The sequence below is a fragment of the Chrysochloris asiatica genome, unplaced genomic scaffold, assembly GCF_000296735.1.
Source record: "Chrysochloris asiatica unplaced genomic scaffold, ChrAsi1.0 scaffold00074, whole genome shotgun sequence".
NCBI classification, from domain to species: domain Eukaryota; kingdom Metazoa; phylum Chordata; class Mammalia; order Afrosoricida; family Chrysochloridae; genus Chrysochloris; species Chrysochloris asiatica.
Window position 1 is genome coordinate 13627747 of NW_006408592.1, and position 22353 is coordinate 13650099.

Sequence of the window (22353 nt, forward strand, 5' to 3'; positions counted from 1 at the left end):
TGTTCTTCTGTGTTTACCTTTTTTCACTGTGTTTACCTTTTTTCACATTGTAATTGTTTTGATCATAGACTGACCTCCCTGATCCTCTGTTCTTAATAATTTTATTCTGTTCTTGACTCTTACATTTGTCAACTGAGTTCAGGTTGATGCTGCCACATACATCATTCTGTAGTTGTTGTGTGTTCTTGTTGGTTCTCAGTCCACGGAACTTCCTTTAGGATGTTTTTCATAGCATGGTTGGCTTTGGTAAAATCCCTTAGCTTCTGTTTATCCTGGAATGTTTTGATTACATCATTGTATTTGACAGCTTTTCTGGGTAGAGGATTCTTGGGTGGAAGTTATTTCTTTCAGGGTTTTATATATGCCTCCCCATTGCCTTATTGCCTGCATGGTTTCTGTTGAGAAATCTGAGCTTAATCTGATTTGCTTGCCTATGTATATTATATTTCTGTTTTCCCTAGCTGCTTTCAAGATCCTGTCCTTATATTTGATTTTGGAGAGCTTGATTATTATATGTCTTGGTGATTGTCTTTTAGGGTCAATCCATCCTGGGGTTCGTTGAGCTTCTTGAATGCTTATCTTTTCACTTTTCAGGATGTTAGGAAAATTTTCTTCCAGAAGCTATTCAACTATCTCCTCTGTGGACTTGTGTGATTGTTCCTGTTCTGGAATGCCAATAATTCTTATGTTATTCCTCTTCATGTTATCCAACATGAGTCTTAGGCCGTCTTCAGATTTTTTTATCCTTTTTTGTGTTTGTTCTTCTATCTTAGGAGTGTTAAGAGAGTTATCTTCTAGCTCACTGGTTCTGGCTCCTATCTCTTCAATTTTACTCTTTTGCCCTTTTAGTGCATTGTCCATTTCTGATAATCTATTATTAATCGTTTGGACCTCTTTCTGTAGGTTTTGAATTGTTTCCATTGCTGTATTTATCTTATTTGATTGTTCCTGTAGCGCTTTCCTGACTTCTTCCTTATTCTTCTCAACTCCATTGTATAGTGTTTTGATACCTTTTATAATCATTTTTCTGAATTCCTTCTCCGGCATTTCTAGAGCCTGCCCATCTTCCAGTATGGACTGTAGGTCTACTTCCAGCTCATTTGCCTCAGTCACTTTATCTCGTTTTTGGACATGTGCAGATATGGTCATCTGCTTCTGTTTTTTGGGCATATTCAGGAGCTATCTGTGGCCTTAATACTTAGATGGGTGTGTATTTTGGTATTTTTCATGCTTTCTGATTGTCTCCAGGTAGATGTGATCATGAAATGGGCTTCCCTTTTCACTCTTCTTATTGAGAAATTTCAAGATGCCACTGTTGGTTGTTTTGACATAACTTAGGATTTAATTTTCGGCCTGTTTCCTTTTTTGTATGCTTGTCCCGCTCCACAATCCCCCTTCAGGCCTTTTTTCTAGTTATAATCAGTTCAGGGCCGGCTGTGGCCGTTTGGTTTTAATTAGAAACTGTCTCTTTAAATTTCAAGGAGCTCTGTGTGCATGTGTAGTAGAACCCTCTGAGGGTGAGGCTGGGGTATCCTCTAGCTCAGGTACCCCTATAGTCACTAGAATGGAGGTGCGCAGACAGCAAGGGACCAATGAACAGATACCAAAAGAATGTCCACACCTTTATTTCCGCAGTTCTGCCAGGCATCTCTGGCCGCTCCAATCCTTCCTCCACCTGGTCTCACCCAAGATGGCGGCTCCTGGAGCAGCTGCATGTCCCGAACTAGAAAGCAATGGATTTCTTGCTTTTGACACAAATTCCCCCAGGTTTAAGCCTTCCAACCTTATACGTATTTCTTTATATGTGGTTCAGAGTTCTGGGACCATCCCCTGAGCTTGCTTGGTGAGGTATTCTGTTTTGCTGCTGACAGAGCTCCTTACTGCACATCCACTCGATCCGCCATCTTGTTTGTTCCTCGCGTTTCCATTCTTACATACTTTTAATTGAAAGTCCAAACTCATTTAAATGGTAGTTGGTGTAGGCTTCTCCAGCAATTATAGGTCATTGTTTGATTTTCGTTAGCAGGCTTCACTCTGCCCCTGCTGTACAAGGGAACATGTGGGTTTTTACTGTCAGATCCCCACTTCATGTGGCATGTAAGGGAGGCTACTTATTCTGTGTGGGATTTGGGAAAGTTCCCAGATTTTTTTTGGTATTTTCCTACGTGAAAGCTCTCTACTCTGGTTCTATGTAAGCAGGCTTGGCCAGATTTCTGGTTCTGCTTGACTGTTGGTCTACCCTACAGCCATTCTACCCATGGGATTGTCAGTATATTTTCCTCACTATCAAATCTCATTTCCACTTCTACTAGTTTATTAAAGAATTAAGAAAATGTCAAGTGTTCCCTTCTTTTTAGGAACAAATTCAGAGTAGGCTTTCCTTTACCATTTTCCATTTGTTTCTTCATTCAACAAGGGTTTCTTGTGCTAGGAAGTATTCCAGGTACTGAGCATAGAATGATGAGTACTACAAAGTGTCTGCTACCATGGAGCTTACATGTTAACAGAAAGACTAAAACAAGCTGGTAAGAACCTGGAAACCATTCTCCTTATGTGTGTTTTATACAAGGAAAGAGTATTTATTTGGCATGGGTTTTTGTATAGTTTTTTTTTCTCACTTGATTAGAAGTTTACTCTGTCAATGCACAGCATATTAATGGAAATAGATTCATGCAGAAACTACATATAAGAAATAGAAATAAAGTGAATAAAGATGAAAAGGAAATCTGTGCCTGATTAATGTAAATTGCACATTGACTGGATTATTTAGGTAGAGAGGAAGTAGTTACTAAACTGAAATACTAACAAGTATTGTGCAACCACAGAAGCAAAGGAGAAAAAAGATACCTTTTCCCTGTGCATGAGAATTTGACCTTTGGTGAACTTTCTGGGTGTCTTTCTTGGAAACCTAATAAAGATAGTATGTCAACTATGTTATTAGGCACCACTACTATGGTACAGTGATGCCTGGACTCATCTAAACTGCATCTAGATTGAGAGGAGTTGTCAAGGAACTATAATTACCTGATGTGGACAGGCACCATAGCTTTGGGCTTCCTTGAGTGCAGTGATTTTTGTCCCTGGTGTATCCCTGGTGTATGGGGACTCTGGAAGCTATGCTGTAGATGTAATGGTACCTGTGGGGCATGAGGCTTCTTAGGTTGGATGGTCCCCATACCCACCTGATATGAATCGCATCTCCTTGCACCTGAGTTGTCACTTGATTAAAGAAGATAGTTACCAGACAGCCATGTGGAGTGCTGGATGGCCCTGCAAAGACTCTCACATAAGATGAATGTGACACTGCATTGCCTGAAAGCTGTCTTGCTTGTCCCATATCCTTAGTGAATCTGGTCCCAAGGTGGTCTGGGATAGTCTTCAAGTCTGAATGTTTGTTGAGCCTAATGGGCACTACAGTGTTTTCATCAGGCCTTGGGATCCTGAACAGATACTTCCCTCCATGTCATTAGAGAGTCCTGTATTTCTCCTAGAGAGAACTTTTATAGTATAAATATGCTGATTCTCCTGTCATACTAGCTCAGGTTTCTGGGGCTTTGGTCTTTCTCAGTTTCATATTTCACAAGCAAATTATGTATTATTATAATTATTTTGCTTTTCTACAGAGTTGAACCCTTATTTGGAATGTGTGAAAAATTTTTGCAAGAAGTGGACTTTTTTCAGAGGTAAGCATTTGAACACTTTTGTGGCTTATCACACCGTAGTTATGCAGGGACTTAACATGCACAGGCAACTAGGGTGACTACAAGCTAGAATTCCTTGTTTCACCCATGTAGCCAAGCTCTCATATTGTAACATTGTACTCTAACTTCAGCATTTTCTTCAATAGTATATAAACTTCTTAAAAAGTAGAATTGCTTATGTAAATGTACAACAGAATAATAAAAACCTCAGGAAACTTTTAACTCAGCTTGGCCATAAAATAGGTAAGTATTCTGTGGGAAAACTCATGAACCCTCAGATCCTGTTGAAGAAAAATCACTGCTTGTCCATGCGTCTCTCCACTATTCTGAAACTTAACATATTTCTCCACAATCTACAAAGAATTATTTGCAATTCTACAGATAACCTTTTGTATTGTAGAAGAGCTATATCTTCTCAGAGTTCTTTATGAAGCAAATGAGTTAAAACAGTTACAATAGATGAAATGGAAATATTAGAGAAGAAGTTGGAAGTCAGGTGGTAACCAGATATGTGGTATGCTGGTATTGGAAAGAGGACAATGAAATGACTGAAAAGCTCTTGATTAAATCTAATATTTCATGTCTTCCACCCCTTGTTCCTACTTCCATGAACTTTATGAAACCTGAAGTCTGTATGACTCTACATGTAGTCTTTTTTCATTTGAGAAGTGATAACCAGTACACCACCAGTAGTTATCAGTAATGATTGGTCATTGGAATACGAAAGTAGGAAACACAGAGGAAGTATCTGTAGTTGGAAAATATGTCCTTGGTTATAGAAAGGGGATGCTGGAGATCATTTGATAGAATTTTACAAGACCAATGACTTATTCCTTGCAAATAACCTTTTTCAAACTCATGAAAGGTGACTATACACATGAACCTCACCAGAAGGAATAAACAGAAATCAGACTAACTACATCTGTGGGAAGAGATGGTGGAAGAGCTCTATATCATCTGCCAAAACCAGGCCAGAGACAAACTGTGGAACAGACCATCAATTGCTTATATGGAAGTTCAGGCTGAAGCTGAGTAAAATTAAAACAAGTCCATGAGAGCCAAAATATAACTGTTAACATATCTTACCTGAGTTCAGAGACCATCTCAAGAATAAATTTGATTCATTAGACATTAATGACCGAAGACCAGAAGAGTTGGGGAATGTCGTCAAGAACATTATACATGAAAAAAGCAAACTATCATTAAAAAGACAGGAGAGAGAGAAAAGACTAAAATGGGTATCAGAAGAGACTCTGAAGCTTGCTCTTGAGTATGGTGGTGTTGGTTATGTGCCATGGAGTTGGTTCTGATTCAGAGCAACCTTGTACAGGGTTTCCGAGGCTATAAATCTTTATGGGAGCCTCATCTTTCTCCCATGAGAAGCTAAAGTGAGTGGAACACAAAATTTCAATGACAGTTTGAAAAGACAAAGCCAAGTATTATATTGAAATGTGCAAAGACCTGGCATTATAAAACCAAAAGAGAAGAATGCCTTTAGAATTTCTCAAGTTGAAAGAACTGAAAAAAAATTCAAGTTTAAACTTGCAGTATTGAAGGATTCTGTGGGTAAATGTTAAATGATGCAGAAAGCGTCAAAAGCAGATGGAAGAAATACACAGAATTACTATTTAAAAAAGAAATGGTCAATGTTCAGCCATTTCAAGAGATAGCATATGATCAAAAGCCAATGATCCTGAAGGAGGAAATCTAGGCTTCACTGAAGATCCAGGAATTGATGGAATACAAATTGAAATCTTTCAACAGACTGATGAAGCACTGGAGGCATTTATTCATCTCTACCAAAAAATATGGAGGACAGCTATGTGGCCAACAAGTTTCCAAGATGTATATTTGTGCCCATTCCAAAGAGATGATCCATCAGAATTTGGAAATCAATGAATAATATTATTAATATCACCTGCAAGTAAAATTTTTCTGAGGATAATTAAAAACTGGTTATCAACAGTACATCAGCATGGACCTCCCAGAAATTCAAGCAGGATTCAGAAGAGGACATGGAACTAGGGATATCATTGCTGTTGTCAGATGGATATTGCCTGAAAGCAGAGAATACCATAAAGACTTGTGCTTTATTGACTATACGAAGGCATTTTGTGGGGGTCATGACAGACTATGGATCCTATCATGAAGAGTGGGTTTCCCAGAGCACTTCATTGTGCTCGTATGGAACCTGTGCATAGACCAATAGGTGGTCATTAGAGCAAAACAGGAGAATACTAAATTATTTAAATCGGGAAAGGTGTGCACCAGGGTTGTACCTTTTCACCAACTTAATTTGATCTGTATGCTGAGCAAATAATCTGAGAAGCTGAATTACATGAAGGACGTGGCATCAGGATTGGATGAAGACTCATTAACAATCGGTGATATGCAGATGATGAAATCTTGCTAGCTGGAAACAAAGATAACTTAAAATACTTATGAAGATCCAAGATTACAGCCTTCAGTATGGATTGCACCACAGTGTAAAGAATACAGAAATTCCCCGACTGGACCAATAAATAACATTATGATAAATAGAGAAAAAATTGTCAAAGACTTCCTTTTGCTGGGCTCCACAATCAACACTCATGGAAGCACTAGTCAAAAAAGGAAATGATGTATTGCATTAGGCAAATCTGCTGCGTAAAACCTCTTTAGATTATTCAAGAGCATAGATGTCAGTTTGAGGACTAAGGTGTTCCTGACCCAAGCCATGGTATTTTCAGTAGCCTCATATCCTGGTGTGGTGCTGTGGGATAATGGGGCTGGACCTCAAGGTTGGTTTGAACTGCAAGGTCATTCAAATTCACTAGCTGCTCCTTGGAAACCCTGTACAGGGTCACTGTGAGTCAGAACTGACTCAAAGGCACGTAACAGCAACAACATATGCATGTGAAAATTGGACCATGAATGCACCTTATAAGCCAGAATAGTGAAACTTGGTTCTTCGGACATAATTATCATGAGGGACCAGCCCCTGGAGAAGGGCATCATTCTTGGTAAAGTCAGCGAAAAAGAGGAAGATCTCCAGTGAGATGGATTGCAACAGCAACGGGTTCAACTGTAACAATTGTGAGAATGGTGCCGGATTGGGCAGTGTTTCATTCTGTTATGCCTAGGGTCTCTGTGAGTCGGAAGCAACTCAATAGCACCTAACAACAATCAGTAAACTAGTCAAGTCCACTCTGATCCATGGCAACCCCATGTGTGTCAAGGTAGAACTGCTCCATAGGAGTTTCACTGGTTGACTTGTTCGGAAATTTCTTCTAAGGCAGCTCTGGATTTGAACTGGCAGCTTTTTGGTTAGCAGCCAAGCGTATTAACCATTCATAGCATCTGTATCTACCAGTAAGGCTGTGCTGCAATACTACCCTTCACCAGCAGGTGCTGCTCTGTAACAAATAGTACACTACAGGTTGGTTCTTTAAAATATTGGTTTTAATTTAATTTAATTTTGGTTTTAGATTCTTAAAGTAGAGGTCTGTTTTTGCATACTTAGGTCGAGATTTTTTGAAAGGTGGCTGCTCTGAAATGCCAAAATTTCTCTTCTGTTGTTAACTGGAACTGTTCATGTTATTTTTTTGTTAAGTGCTGTAGAGTCTTTTCAAGCTCATTGTGACCACCCTGTATAGAGGGTGTCCGAGGAGCAACTGGTGGATTTGAACTGCTGAAGGCCACACAGGACTTCAGAACTGCACATAGTCTTTCTTCATTGAACTTCTGAGTCCCTGTACAAATATCACCTACTCAGTGAAATATGTTTTGAGATTCTCATTATAGAAAGCAGAAGGAGTGTGAAATCAGTCAGAACTGAGACTAAGTTCCTGGACTTCTTTGAGTGTCAGTGCACCATCACTGGTCGCTGGGTCTCAGCATTTCTATCACTTGAATGTAAGTTCCATGAAATCAGAAGTTTTTCTCTCTTTGCCTATTCTTATGTCCCTCAATGCCAAGAATAGTACTTGGCACTTGGTAGGTATTAAATATTATTTGTACAATTAATGAAATCTGGAATGTGAAAGCCATAAATCTAACAGTACACAGAGTTGCTGGGTAGGAGTAAAGATACTGTGAAACACTTAAGAATATACCTGGTACGTATGTATGTTCTGTAAAGGGAGGCTCTTATGATCACATCAGTAAAGTGTAATTATCCAGGTACGTGTCTGTCTAAATCATGAACCGTGAGCGCCTCCCATTAATCACTGTGCCTCCCTTGGAGCTGGCAAATGTTTGAGATTCAGCCTATGGTGAATAGATGCATAATCATTTGTTTCACCTGTTCTTCCAGGTGTTTCATCGCTGATTTGCCCCACCTACAGGACAGCTTTGTGGACAAACTTCTTGATCTTATGCCTCGACTCATGACATCTAAACCTGCAGAAGTGGTCAAAATTCTACAGACCATGTTACGACAGAGCACCTTCCTGCACCTCCCCCTTCCAGAAAAGGTCAGGCTCTAGGCTGTTGTTGTTGTTGTTAAGTGCTGTCGAGTTGGTTCCAACCCATAGCGACCCTGTATAGGGTTTCCAAAGAGCAGCTGATGAGTTTGAACCTCCGACCTTGCAGTTCAAATAGCTTTGCAGTCTGGCGCATTAACCCACAATGCCACACCCGGGCTCCATAGGATCTAGGCTTCTTCCCCCCAAATCTGTCTGGATGATCAGAGCTACTCACCTTGGTGGTCTTGTGAGAACCAGTGGAGCAGTTAGGCTAGAGCCCTTCCTTGGATTGGCTTCCACATGCCAATCCTTTATATAAGAAGATAGAAGGGCAAGCATCGTGTTTCGTTGCCCTGGGATGTCCTGATGGTAGAATAAAAAGGATATTTCTTTTTCTTTCCAGATCCACAAAGCTTCAGCCACCATCATTGAGCCAGCGGGCGAGTCAGACAACCCTTTGAGATTTACGTCTGGGTTGGTGGTGGCCTTGGATGTTGATGCAACTCTGGAACATGTGCAAGACCCTCAGAGCACTGTGAAGGTCCAGGTCTGTAACTTTAGGTCCTCACAGAGTTTCTAGGTGCTGACCTGGTATTGAAGTGCTTAATTTTAGTACCACATAATCTCTACCTGAGGAACAGAAACTGGAGAGACAGAAGAGATGAACCTTCCTTTAAAAGAGCCTTAAATCTCAGTCTCAGTGTGGTCTGAGCCTCAGAGTCTACAGCGGACAAATAGGAATATCATTGACAGTTCATTGAGATGATGGCACCCAGTAAGAGTTCGCTAAATGGGAGAGTCCTATCTATTCTCATAGTGTAATAACTACAGAGCAAGCTGTAATAAGCCCTTTCAGTCTGTGGGAGGACCAACTGGCAATAAAATATGTGGGTGAGAAACAGCAGTCACTAGGAAGCATTTTTTCCCACGTTAGCCAGATATACTGTAGATATAGACATACTAGAGAAGACTATAATCAATTCAGACAGTGTGTCATTAAGCTCCCCAGGAGTACTGTCCATTAGTCTTCCTTCTAGCCTGTCATCTGTCCATGCAGTCACATTTGCTCTCTTGCACAAATAAAAGAACAGGCACTTCTTTGCAGCAGTGAGGCATACACAGTAAGATCAGAGTCCCGAGAGAGGCACTCTGTTTGGAGTGTGGGATGGAGGCTGAGAAAAGGAAAGGCTGTATGGGGTTGTTGGTGCGTGGATAGGGTCTAAAAGGACAAATAAGAATAGGAGAAGAACAGTGGTGTTCTAGGCAGAAAGGCTGTGTGTAAAAGCACTGGCGATAAAATCAGAGGACAGAGGACAGAAAAATACTCCAGAGCATTCAGTAAGAAAGGCCTCCTGGGGGAGGTAAGGGTGAATCAGACCTTGAAAATGGTGACAGTTTTGCTTTTTAAGTCAAAGAAATAACCCCTGACTACCCTTATGCACTCTGGTAGCGTAGTGGTTACGAATCGGCTTGCTAACCTCAAGGTCAGCAGTTGGAAACTACCAACGGTTCCGTGGGAGAAAGATTTACAGCCTTGGAAACCCTGTACAGGGTTGCTCTGAGTCGGAACCGACTCCACAGCACATAACAACAACAACCCTTAGGCATTAAAAATCTTGAGACCTCCCGAGAACTAATTCTGAGCTAGCTGTGAAGCCGCCATACAGATTTTCCTGCTGTTAATGGGTTTCTACTTCAGCTGCACTTTTAAATTACCTGAGAAGCATAAAAAAAAAGAATAGAAAGCCCTGCTGCACAGGTCTCAACCCACACCAGTTACATCAGAATCCTAAGAGTTGGGCTCCTAGTGATTCTAATGGAGTCCTGGCGTGGCACTGTAGCGATAAGCACTCAACCGCAAGGTTGGTTTGAACCAAAGATGGGTGGTTCAAACTCACCAGCTGCTCCTTGGAAACTCTGTACAGGGTCACTGCAAATAGGAATAGCACTTAACAACAACAGTGATTTTAATGTGCAGCTGGAATTGAGAACCACTATTTCACATTGTTGCTGGAAAATTCACTGGCCTACAGAAATAAATGAAATTGTAGGCAGATTATTTAAGAGCCATTTTTCAATTCTGCCTGAAAAATGCCCACCACAGTACTGCCAGTATATGTTGTTAAGTGTCATCAAGTCAGTTGCAATTCATAGCGACCCAGGATAGTTTGATGAGTTTGAACCACCAGCCTTATGGTTCAAACTGAGCTTGCAGTCCTGTTTATCCTATGGTGCTACACATTCTGGATATCTGTAAAGAAGGGAATATGGGAAGTCTGGTAGCCATTGTGGAATGACTCTGAGGTTACCAAGTGCAATCCAGGCCAGCCACCACTCCCTGGTGTTGGTGCTAGGGATGTAGTAGTAAACAAGACTGCAGAGCTACCAGGAGAGTACATTCTCCATTAAATTACTCTACATCCAGTCTTGAAAGCAGCCCCTTCAAGGCCTCATTCAGTGACACATTTGTTACCACAAGTTACTGGATTCTGCTTGATGGTGAGGGAAAGGTACAATTGTTAAGCTCTGAAATTCCAACTAAACTTCAGAGTTGCATGCTCCTCCCCTGACCTGAGGAGCTTTCTAGTGTAAGCTCTACTCCAGAGCATGAGGAAAGAAGACAGGCTTTCCACATTTCTTCCAGACAGGAGACGTGACTTTTCACCAAGGGCGATTTTGCTGAGAACTCAGAGATTCTGCTGCCTTGTCATTTTCTTTTCTGTGCTCATTACTGTTTCTCTTTTTTTTTTAAATGAACCCCAAGAGTACTTGTCTTTCAAGATAACAAGGATCAAGACACCTGCATTTTTTCCTTCTATTAGAGGCACGGAGCCTGTGAATAGAGTGGGTAGTAACAGCATTAAAGAAAAAGATAGAATTAGGGTGAGGCTTAAAGAGCAGAGGGGGTGGAAGATGATGAGCCAGGGTAATGGGCCGAGGCTTGCCTTCCAGAATTCTGAGTCCCCTGCCCCGGTCCTTATCACTATATATAAATCCCAGGTCATGTGTGGGTCACCTGGTTCATGTGGACATTAGCACACTGTAGTATGTAAAGCCCTCCACCCAGATAGATGAGGAAAGAACTCGGCAGCAGTTTGTGAGATTTGAAGGACTGTCCAGTGACTTGAACAGACTCTTCATTGAGCATTTTCTCTGCAGAAAGAGGCAGATACACATCTTCCTAGATGGTTGTAATCTGGTGGAGAGAACACTATGAAGTAACTTACAGCATGGTGGCTGGTGATGGATGCTTGGCCATGGTGCGATTCTGAGCTAGAATAGGAGGCAGGCATCCTGATGGGGTGCCTGAGAAGGCTGTTCATAGTCTCCTTCTTGGAGGCACTGTGCGTTTAGCACTCATTCACTGTGAACTCAGGGAGTATACCGAACACTGCTCTGAGCTGGGGCCGAGGGTGCGGAGATGTCTCCAGTGCTGCCCTCCCCACAAGGAACAGTCTTTTATGAAGCCTTCTGTCATATTTTCCTCCAGATTTTATCTTCACAACAGATGTTACCTGCAATTTTGTTCAAAGCTCATGGCTCTTCTTGTCTCTTTTTCTTATGTCTGTCACCTCATAGGTTTTATACCCAGATGGCCAGGCTCAGATGATCCACCCCAAGCCGGCAGACTTCAGGAATCCTGGCCCAGGACGACACCGGCTCATCACTCAGGTGTACCTCTCCCATACTGCCTGGACAGGTAGGAGTCACATGGCCAGAGTGGGCAGGAAAATGTGTACCTGGGGATCACACCTACTCTTTTCGCATTTGATTTTCTACAGTTTGAAAAGTACATGGTTGGACCAAAGCTACAGAGAATTGAACTTGATTTCTTAAGGCGCTAGGTGCTTTTAAGCTCCTAACTGGGTACATTTGGACTAATTTGCTTTACTGGTTTGGTCACATGAGGTACCAGATTCTGTAAGCTGACACACAGGAGAACAGTAGTGATTTTGGAAATGCACACATATGTTGTTGTTGCTGCTGCTGTTGTTGTTACAGTGCCGTCAAGTCAGTTCCACCTCATACTGACCCTATATAGGGGAACCTATCAAATTGTATCTTTCAATAGTTGCAGTTACTCAATGCTGATTTTACCACAATAAAATTATTTTTATAACATCAACAGTGTTATGAAATAAAATGGTAAAAAGATGGGCAATTAACAAGTATAAAATAATGAGTAAATCCAGTTTTTAAGACTGATATACCCACTGCCATCGAATTATTCCTAACTCCTGGTGACCCTGTAAAGGTTCTAAGACTATAAATCTTCATAGGAGCAGAAGGCCTCATCTTCCATGGAACAACTGTAGGCTTGAACTGCCAACCTTTTGGTTAACAGTTCAGTGCTTATTCTGCAGTGCCACCAGTGCTAAGAGTCGATAGACAGGAGATTAAAATAGAATGGAGTCTCATGGAAGAGCCCTGAGCTGGACACCAGGAAGCTATTTTTTTGTCCTAACTCTGCCACTGACTTGCTGTGTGACCGTAGACAAATTCCTACCCACTCTGAGTATGTTTCCTCATCTTCAAAATGAAGATAACAGCCTCGATCTGTAAGTTTGCAGTGAGGATTACTGTCCTGGGAATAACAATTGGTCTCATATTCCTTTTGGGTCAGAAGAGGAGAGTCTATGGGGAAGCTGATCCTGGTGGCTGCCCTCACTCCACTCAGAGTGGGAGAGTCATCTGCAGCCTACTACTAGTGATCCGTTTTGTTTTGTCACAGCTACATATGACTGGCAAATGATGCTACTGAGGCTGGTACTCAGAGCTCTTGAGCTCTGGGATTGGCTGCCTGTGAGCCTTTCCCTCCCTGGAAGACAGCTGTCTGCTCTCTGTTCTAATTCCTTGGGTGAAGTCTGGAAGTGACCCCTTGTTAATTTAAATCCATCCCACCTCATTCCTGCCCTCTGACCTTTCACACTTGCACCCTTTCCTATAGTCACACCAGAGCCTGGCTTTTGTACTTGCCTTTCTGAAATCTCCTCTCTTATATGGTAGTCACATGGTTAGTAGCTAAATTACTTCACCGTATGAACTGGACTGTAGATCCAGGAGGTCACTTGAAGCCTTTCTGAGCCATGGGACTCTCTGGAGATCATGATGGTTGTCTTTCGTTCATGGCAAACAGGATAGGAGCTCTGTGGTTGTGTATTCTCCTCCAGAGCCTGCCTGGACTCCCACTCTGCCCCCCAGCACTTCCTCCAGACCCAAAGGAGCATTTACTGCTCTCCACTGCATCTGTCTCTTTCTCCTCAACCAAATGATCAGCAACTTGAGGGGAGTCTTATTTTCTCTCCTGCAGTCTGTCATGTAACAAAAGTTTTTCTGACATGATTTGATGTTCCTGAAGCCTCTTCCGGTTCATTTGTGAGGAATTTGTGGCAGAATTTTCTAATTGAAGAATTCACCTCCCTAAGAAAGCTGAGTCCATGACACACACAGATCTAAGGCTTCACAGGAAGTGCTCAGCTGTCTGGGCATGAGAATCAGCCATGCACCCTTTGTCTCCTTCTGTCTTGAGGTCAGAAGGGCTCTCTGGATGAAAGATTTTAGCATCTTTGCTGCCATGGCTCTGAGCTGCATGGAAGAAACCAGAGACTAAGGTGGCAGAGGAGCATCACATCTGAGGGCTCAGGATCAACCTCACAGGATTCAGATCGGGACAGTGTTTTTGTTTGGTGAGAATAAAGGAAGGGATGCTAACAGATGAAAAATGTTCTTTGAAACTGTATCTTTGATAATGCTTTTACTTACAAGACGTGCCATCCCAGTTCTTAGCAGTTGCCCAGTCATACAAGATTTCTCCTGTCTTTTTTCCAGAACCATGCCAGGTGGAAGTGAGGCTGCTGCTGGCCTACAACACTAACGCGCGCATTCCTAAGTCTCCCTGGATTGAGGGTGGTGAGGTGTCACCGCAAGTGGAAGCCAGCATCGAGGGCACCATTCCCTTCAGCAAGCCTGTCAAAGTTTACATAATGCCCAAGCCTGCAAGGCGCTAAGCCACAAGCTGTCATTACAGCCATGGCCCAGAAAGCCCTTCTTCACTATCACAGTGAGCCTGGAGCATCTCACCTGGAAATGGCTTGTAGGCATCAAGAGCACGTGACCCTGACAGTTTCACAGGATAGCAAACACAGGGTAAATTATTTTCATCAAAAAAAAACAAAAAAGCCTTTCAAGTCTACTTTTTTTTTTTTTTTAACAATAAAGTTGAGAAAACACCAAGCCGTTTCAGTTCCTGGTCTTTCAAACAAATTTGTGTAGCTATAGGTTCAGCACATACACCACATGTTTACATTCCTCAGATGTGAGACACAGATTCGACTTTCCTGTCTCCTCCAGAGTTGGTTATTTGAGCCATTATCTTGTTTCTTAAAGAGATAGTTTGCCAGGGCCCACTCCAAAGCCACTTGAACAGCTGTGCTTTCTCACCATCGACAGTTCTGGATAACCTTAGACATCTGCTGTCTTGCTGAGAGACGCCTTCTCTAGTTCAGGGAATGGCTGGGGCAAGGGCTGACTGAAGAATTAACAAGTGAATCATGCTTATCCCTGAGGGAAATCGTTTTCTTCCCCTGCCATTATTCTTAGGACCTTCTGTGGCCTTAAAAATATGGAGCGTCCATAATATGGAAAAGGAATCAAGATTATGGAAAAGAATCCAGTGTATGGAGGGGAAAAAAAAACACATTCCGTCTCTGATGCCTCCAGTATTGGAACTATGTGTATGAGTTAGTACCTGTGATGGTAATAACAGTAATGCTGAAAGCATTGTGAGTTCTAAGGCAGGCATGTGCTACATTTTTCACTTTATCTTTTAGTCCTCACAACTCTTATGATTCGTATGTGCTGTTTTTTTATTGCCATTTTATAGATGAAGAAATTGAAGATTAGATGTGAAGTCACTGGTGGGAAAACTGCATAGTAAGCAGTAAAGCCTGTATTCATTCAAATCCTATAAGGTGATTCCAAAGAGCTGAGCTTTGTCAACCTTAAGGAAAGTATGTGGAAAAGAATCTTCAAAGCTTCTGCTCTCTCTGATTCAGTTAGCTCATCTGGAAAACTGACGTAATTATACCTCAAGGACTGTTGAATGGGTTGAATTCAATAATGTTTAGTAGAATCTGAATCTGCAGGCTGACTTAATCATATTTGGTACTTAGCTTATAAAAACAATAGCAAGATATATTACGCAGAGGTAGAGCTAGAATTTGAATTAGGGCATGGTTGACTTCTGGCTTACTGGCTCAATGTACTTACTGTGTGCCTAGAAAGCTTGTAAGCCTTCTACATGATGTCACTCATTAAACCATCATAACCACCCTGTAAAATAAGTATTGTTACTATCTTCATTTTACAAATAAAGCCACTGACGTCCAGAGAAAATAATGCCATATCACATGACTAGTAAGTGACAGAGCTGAGATTTGAGCCTCAGCACTTTGGGTGTGATAGGCCCTAACTGTTATCTGGAGAGCTTACTTCTCTAATGGATCTCAAAGATGTGCCCTCATGTGTTAGCAGGATTCCCTGACAAAGGTGCCTACTTAGAGATGAAGTGAAACTTGAAGCCAGGCTGAATCAAACCACTGCTCTGGCATGAAGAGCTAGTGATGATTGTTGTGTTGGAGCAGCAATGAAAACATTAAAACTCAGTGGATGCTGACTGAACCCATTGCACCTGAACCACAGAATCTTCTAAAGAAAGAATATGCTGAATACTTTTCAGATACAGTACAGTGTTTGTAAATGTCCTTCTGAGTTTCCGAGCTGAGCTGCTAAGGAGGGTGGCAGTATCGTGTTCCAAAGGAGCACTTAAAACCCAGAGGTGGACATACTGAGGAGTAGATTTTGGCTTTCTATAAAAGTAAACTTTTAATGCTGTGCATGTCTACAACAAAGCATATATTAATTTAATGAGTTGTAACCACAAGGTCAGCAGTTCGAATCTACCAACTGCTCCTCAGGAGAACGATGAGGTTTTCTGTTCCTGAAAAGAGTCACAGGGTTGCGATGACTCAGCACCGACTCCACAGCACACCACAACCACCGCCACACGTACAGTTCAGTTATATTTGTTACATGCTTCAGGCTGTGTAACAATTCTCAGCCTCCTTTTCTGAGTTGTTCCTCTCCGATGAACATAAATGCACTGCCCTCTAAGGTTCCTAATCTTTAGAGGTGTTCATTCATTTGATCCTATACAGATCTTAAAAGACCACTATGTTCAAGGCAAACATTTTGTGTAAAAATAAATATTTAAAAGATGTGTGTATTAATTATCTAGTGCTGCTGTAACAAAAATACTACAAGTGAATGGCTTTATTCTGTGACAGTTTCGGAGGCTAGTAGTATAACTTCAGGGTACCAGCTCTAGGGCAAGGCCTTTTCATCTCTGTTGGCTCTGGAGGACGGTCCTTTCATATATACCCTGCTATCCATTGAAGACCTCCATGTGTCTTGGCATCAGCCTTCCCCTGGGGAAAGGGCACCCTGGGTTGAAAAGATGCCCTGCTTCTAGCTTTTTTGTCTTGGTGATAGTAAGGTCCCTCCTTCTCTGCTCACTTGTCTCTCCAGCTCTTGTAAGACAAAAGGTGATGCAGCCACACTCCAGGGGAACTTCCCTGATAGTAGATCAAGGCTGAGTAAGGGTGTTGCATCCCACCCTTATGCCCTTAAAACTGATTGGCTAATCACATCAGGTCACATTATGGGAGATGTTTGCATCTCTACATAACTGCCAAATTACATTATTAAGTAACTGCCAAACCACTGAAAATTATGGCTCAGCCAAGATGACATGTTTCGGGATAAGGAGAACAAAATTCATTCCATGGCACTATAAGAATTGAATGATTTGTATTGAAAGATACAGAATTCTCCATGCTGGATGTGTTTGAGCAGAAGTTGAACAAGTTCCAGATAGTATGCTACTAAGGAATCTAAGCAACATGTGAGGGTGAGTTAGAATCAAGCTTTTAAGTCCCTTTCTACCCTGGTATGTTCAGATGCTATGAAATGTGAGAATCTTGATTGTTATTTTTCTGCATCTGGGTCCATGGTCTTTCACAGAAGTGAAAAAGAAAAAAAAAAAAAAAATTCCCTTATATTAAACAAGCTTGAAAGGGAGCTTAGATATTACCTTGATGTGACACCTTTATTTTATAAGTAAATGCACAAATTCACAGAGACTGAATTAGTGGCAGAGCCAAGCTGGAACCCAGGCTGCATCTAGTAGTTTAAAGCCTGTGTGTCACTATAGACACCTTCCTCATCCCTCATAAAATCAGCTCTCAATCCCCTTAGCTTCTATGAAGTAAGTTTGAATTCAGTCCTCTTCTCATATATTCGGTGCTTCTATCCATAGGCCACCATCACCTCAGTGTGTCATCGTCCTCCTAATCTCCTTGCCTCAAATCTTGCTCTGTCCAGTCCATTTTTTAGCCAGCTGTCACGGTAAACTTACTAAAACCCACATCTGATTGTGCCATTGCCTTGCTGGCACTTCAAGTAGATCACAACTGGTTCCAGGATGAAGTCTAAACTAACCTTAAAGACTTCATGAGTCTACTGACCTCTGTCACACTGTGTGTCTCAAACAGTACCTGTTCTTCAGCTATATAAAATTATCTATAGTTTCCAAACTCATCCGGTTCTCTACCTCTTAACTTTTGGATCTGCTGAGCCTTGAAATAACCTCTGCAGGACTTGGCCTCATTCTTGAACCTCTCTGTGTCTCTCATGGGCTTTGTGCGTTCCTTCTATGTTCCCATAGATTCTTATGCATTCCTGAAGCACAGAGTTATCACTGCATTGTAGATTCACAAATACAATTCTCTAAAGAAGGCAGGCAGGAAAAGTCACAGAAAAGTGGCCTAGAGGAAGATAACAAGAGAATGAAGAACCAGAGTGCACATTTCACTGTCAGAAGATGATAGTTTCTTATTTGACTCCACTCAATTGTTTTAGCTAAGTGTGGGCTTAGTTGTATCAAATCTTCCTATTCTTGCAGCTAAGCCAAAATTCTGCATTTACATATTTATAAATACCCAATTTTTAAGCCTTAGAAAATAACGCAAATGTTAAAGTTATTCATAGAAACAATAGGTCTTCTGGTGGACTTGTGTCAGTTGGTAACTTCTCCATTGTTGCTGTACATTTTTACAGGTCTGCTTCATCCAATTAAGTTTGTGAGTACCTGGAGAGTAAAAATATCTTTTTTTGTATCCCGAGCACAGCTCCTGGCATGTACCAGTAAAGCAAAGAATAAATGAGTATTAGAATGTAGAGTGAACTCAGCAACTCATAGCAAACTAAATGGCAGAGTAGAACTGTTCCCCTGGGGCTTCCTAGGCTGTAAATCTGTACAGAAGCAGACTGCCTCATCTTTCTCCTGAAGAGCGGCTGGTGGGTTTAAACTACCCACCTTTCACTTAATAGCTGAGCACGTTGCCGCTGTGCCACCAGGGCACCTTCCACCAATGCAGCAGGCCTACAAAGTAAACCCTGAGATTCACATTTCTGAAAGGACTTTATATTTGGCTTTGACATGATTGGCTTCAAGCAGACTGATGGGGCAGAGAGGTGCACAGTTCGAGGCAGATTTCTTATCTTAGAAGACACTGAGGCTAGAAGAAATTATGTGGGCAGAGTGAGGGCTGTGCTACCTACAAGTTCAAATGAGTGAATAAGACATGGGACTAAGTATAGTGTCATGTGGGAAAATAGCTTCTCTTCAGATTCTGAGTTTCCAGCATTGACTAAAAGAACCAGGTTCAGAGTTGTTGTTGTTAAGTGCTGTCGAGTCGGTTCCGACCCATAGCGACCCTGTGCAGGGTTTCCGAGGCTGTAAATCTTTACAGGAGCAGAAAGGCTCATCTTGCTCCCACGGAGTGGCTGGTAGTTTCAAACTGCTGGCCTTAAGGTTCGCAGCCCGATTCGTAACCACTATGCTACCACAGCTCCTTTCAGAGTAAGGGCTATTTATTATCAGATTTTATTCAAAGTTTAATCATCTTACTGCCAGATACTTCTGTCTCGAAGAAGTTTGTGTTGCTGTTGTTAAGTGCTGTCGAATTGGTTACAACTCATTAACGACCCTGTACAGGGCTTCTGAAGAGTGAATGGTGGGTTTGAACCACCGACCTTGCAGTTAGCAGTCTAGTGCTTATCCTACAGGACCATGTACGTTCTCTTTAATGTGGAGACAACTCACTTGGGAACAGTGATTACACCAGCACCTATTACAACATCGCTCTCTCTCTCACACACACACACACAGAGAGAAATTGATTGCATCAGCTGAGAAACAGTCTCAGTTTCACCAAACATCTCTCCTAATTGTACAGGGGGGCCTAACTTTTGGAGCCAACAGTGATCTAAAAAATCCTGTCACCTAAAATCAGATGACTGCAGAAAGGACATAAGCAGGATGTCCCTAGACTTCTGTCCCAGGGGTGAGACCTCTGAGGGTCTCACTTCCATGGGCCTCCTGTGAAGGAAGACAGTATATGCTAGTGAGTAACATGGCATTTGGTTCTAATCTGGTTCTGCCACTTACTTGAATGAAATTGGGAAAATGACTTTGCTATCCACATCTTACACTGATGTCCAGTTTTTGAATTGACTCCCCTTAGGCCAGAGCCCAACTGGGCCACTCTGGTGGTAAGATCTTATGTAGCAAATATCAGCTTCCTGGGGATGCTGCTTCCACGAGGGCAGGGGTGGAGCAATTTTATGTAGTTATGACCATGATAAATATCATAGTTAATAAATATCTGGAGCCCTGGTGGCATAGTAAGTTAGGTGTTGGGCTGCTAACCACGAAGTTGGTAGTTCAAGACCCCCAGCGACTCAAGAGAAAGAGGAGGCTGTCTACTCCCATTGAGATTTACAGTCTCAGAAACCCTAATGAGCCATTCTACCCTGTCCAACAGGGTCGCTATGAATTGGAATCGACGATGGCCGTGGATTACAGTGGTTTAAGAATTGCCAAGTAAATGTTTGTTTGGTGAATACTGAACATTTCATTCTTTCAATCTCAGCTGAAGTGTCACCTCCTTACTAAAAAGGTCTTCCCTAATTTTCCTTCCATCATGGGATGCTAAATTAGTCCTTTCTTTGTGCTATAACTGAACCTTGAAACTGTTGTAATATTAATGTATCATTACTGATGACTTTTTTGTCTCTCCAACATAAGTCCTTGAAGGCAGGAACTAGTAACTTTCTTCATCCATGTACCCTCAGGCCCAGCAACTAGTCAGAAGACCATTAGTAATAGAATCTTAGTAAATGGTCAAGAAAAAGGTGACTCCAAAACTTCCAAGTGAGAGAGCGAGAGAGAGAAAGCGAGAAGATAGTTCCTGTAGGAGCTAACAGCCTATGAAACTATGAAATACTAAGTTGCTGTAGTAAGGATGTAAAATGAAACTAACTGGCTTTGCACAACAGTTCCATTAATGAAAGATGATGACAATAATGACTTCTATTTACTGAGTCCTTATTACTGAGTCCTTAGTACTTGCCAGATAATGTGCTAAGGCTATGTATATGAATTACCTTGTTTGATACTGACAATTACCCAGGTACTAATTGTATCCCTAATAATAGATAGGAAAGTGAAACTGTGAAATTAATGCCCAACCAGTGTGTGCAGAGAATCACAGTTCTAGGTTTGACACTAAAGCACACACTCAAAACTCTAAAAAATGAAAAGATGATGCTGATAACTCAATATGGTTTCATCAGTCTAGTTTAAGTACTCACAAAAGCCACCTGGGCATTTACTAGAACATAGGCTAGCAGAACCAGATGGAACCTTTTTAAAGGGCAGGTAGCGTAGTGGTTACGAATTGGGCTGCTAACTTCAAGGTCGGCAGTTCGAAACTACCAGCTGTTCCGCGGGAGAAAGATGAGGCTTTCTGCTCCCGTAAAGATTTACAGCCTCGGAAACCCTGTACAGGGTCGCTATGAGTCAGAACCGACTCCACGGCACATAGCAACAACAGTCTTCTTTAGGAGTACTGGTGTGGTACTGTAGGATAAGTACTGGGCTGCTTACCACAAAGTTGGTGGTCCAAAACCTACAAGTTGACTCTCGGAAACTCTATACAGGATCGCTATGAGTCAAAACTGATAAGTACAGTCTTCTTTAAAGTGTTAAAGAGCAAAGATACCAGTTTGAGGATTTAATGTGTACCTGACCCAAGCCACGGTATTTTCAGTTGTGTCATATGCATATGAAAATTGGACAGTGAATAAGGAAGATCATAGAAGAATCCATGCATTTGATTGATGGTGTTGGAGAAGAATATTAAAAGTGCAATGGACTGGGAACCATGATTACAGAAAGCCTGTAAGCTCGTCTTTAGCTTATAACTGATTGAAATGCCTAAAAGGGGTTCTGCAACTTTCCCAGTGAGATAGGCCTCTTGTGAAGCCTTTGTAGTGTCTAGGACATTAGGTAGAAGCCTATGTTCCATCCAGAACCTTCTGAGGTAGACATGCAGACCAGCAAAAAAACAGCTAGAACAACAGACAGTACGTCCTGAAAGAAAGACCAGTAGAAAAAACAAAAACAGCAGTCTGGCTATTAAAGGAACAAACAAGCTGTTCGCCAGAGAGTCAAGGCAAGCAATCAAATCCCTTCAGGACAAACTCCCCTCCAAGACTGAAACTTAAAGGGAACACATGTGCAGGCATGTAAGCTAGCTGGTGACTATGTTGGTCTACATGTGAGTGGAAGTGGGGGAAAGTCAGTAATAAAGATACGGGCTGAATTTGACCACATGTTCCAAGAGAGAAAGAGAAGAGGAAAGGCTGGGTGGTCTGAAGTTTGGGGAGACTTGGGAACTCCTGATCCTATGGATGGACATTGACCTAGCCATGGAGGGCTAGAGCTGAGAGTGAAGCATCTAACTGATATGAAGTGGGGGGAGATGCACAAGAACACCCAAACTTGTAGATAGTACCCATTTGACCTAGCTTTAATGGCTTGATGAACAGAGCTCGACTAGAGGAAGATAAAGATATTTGATAAAGGAAGCAAGTATAAATTGCTACAATTTGATGAACTTGACCTATACTTATGGATGTGGTGGTGGTGGTGGTTATGTGTGTAGTAGTTCAAAATACCAACACAGAGGGAAAGAGTCTTCACATCAAGGATCAAGCCTATTCCCTTGGTATAAAGGGTTGAT

The 22353-nt window shown here is 41.8% G+C and overlaps 1 protein-coding gene across 1 annotated transcript in view; it reads left to right on the plus strand.

The window, feature by feature from the left end:
• The window catches only part of INTS4 (integrator complex subunit 4), a 169032-nt gene extending 154652 nt beyond the window's left edge, over positions 1-14380 (plus strand). The window contains exons 19-23 of the mRNA XM_006864991.1: positions 3624-3683; positions 7996-8155; positions 8550-8693; positions 11726-11846; positions 13976-14380. Coding sequence (XP_006865053.1) covers positions 3624-3683; positions 7996-8155; positions 8550-8693; positions 11726-11846; positions 13976-14154 — 664 coding nt within the window. The 3' untranslated portion in view covers positions 14155-14380. The remainder of the gene's footprint in view (positions 1-3623; positions 3684-7995; positions 8156-8549; positions 8694-11725; positions 11847-13975) is intronic.
• The last annotated feature ends 7973 nt before the right edge of the window (positions 14381-22353 follow it).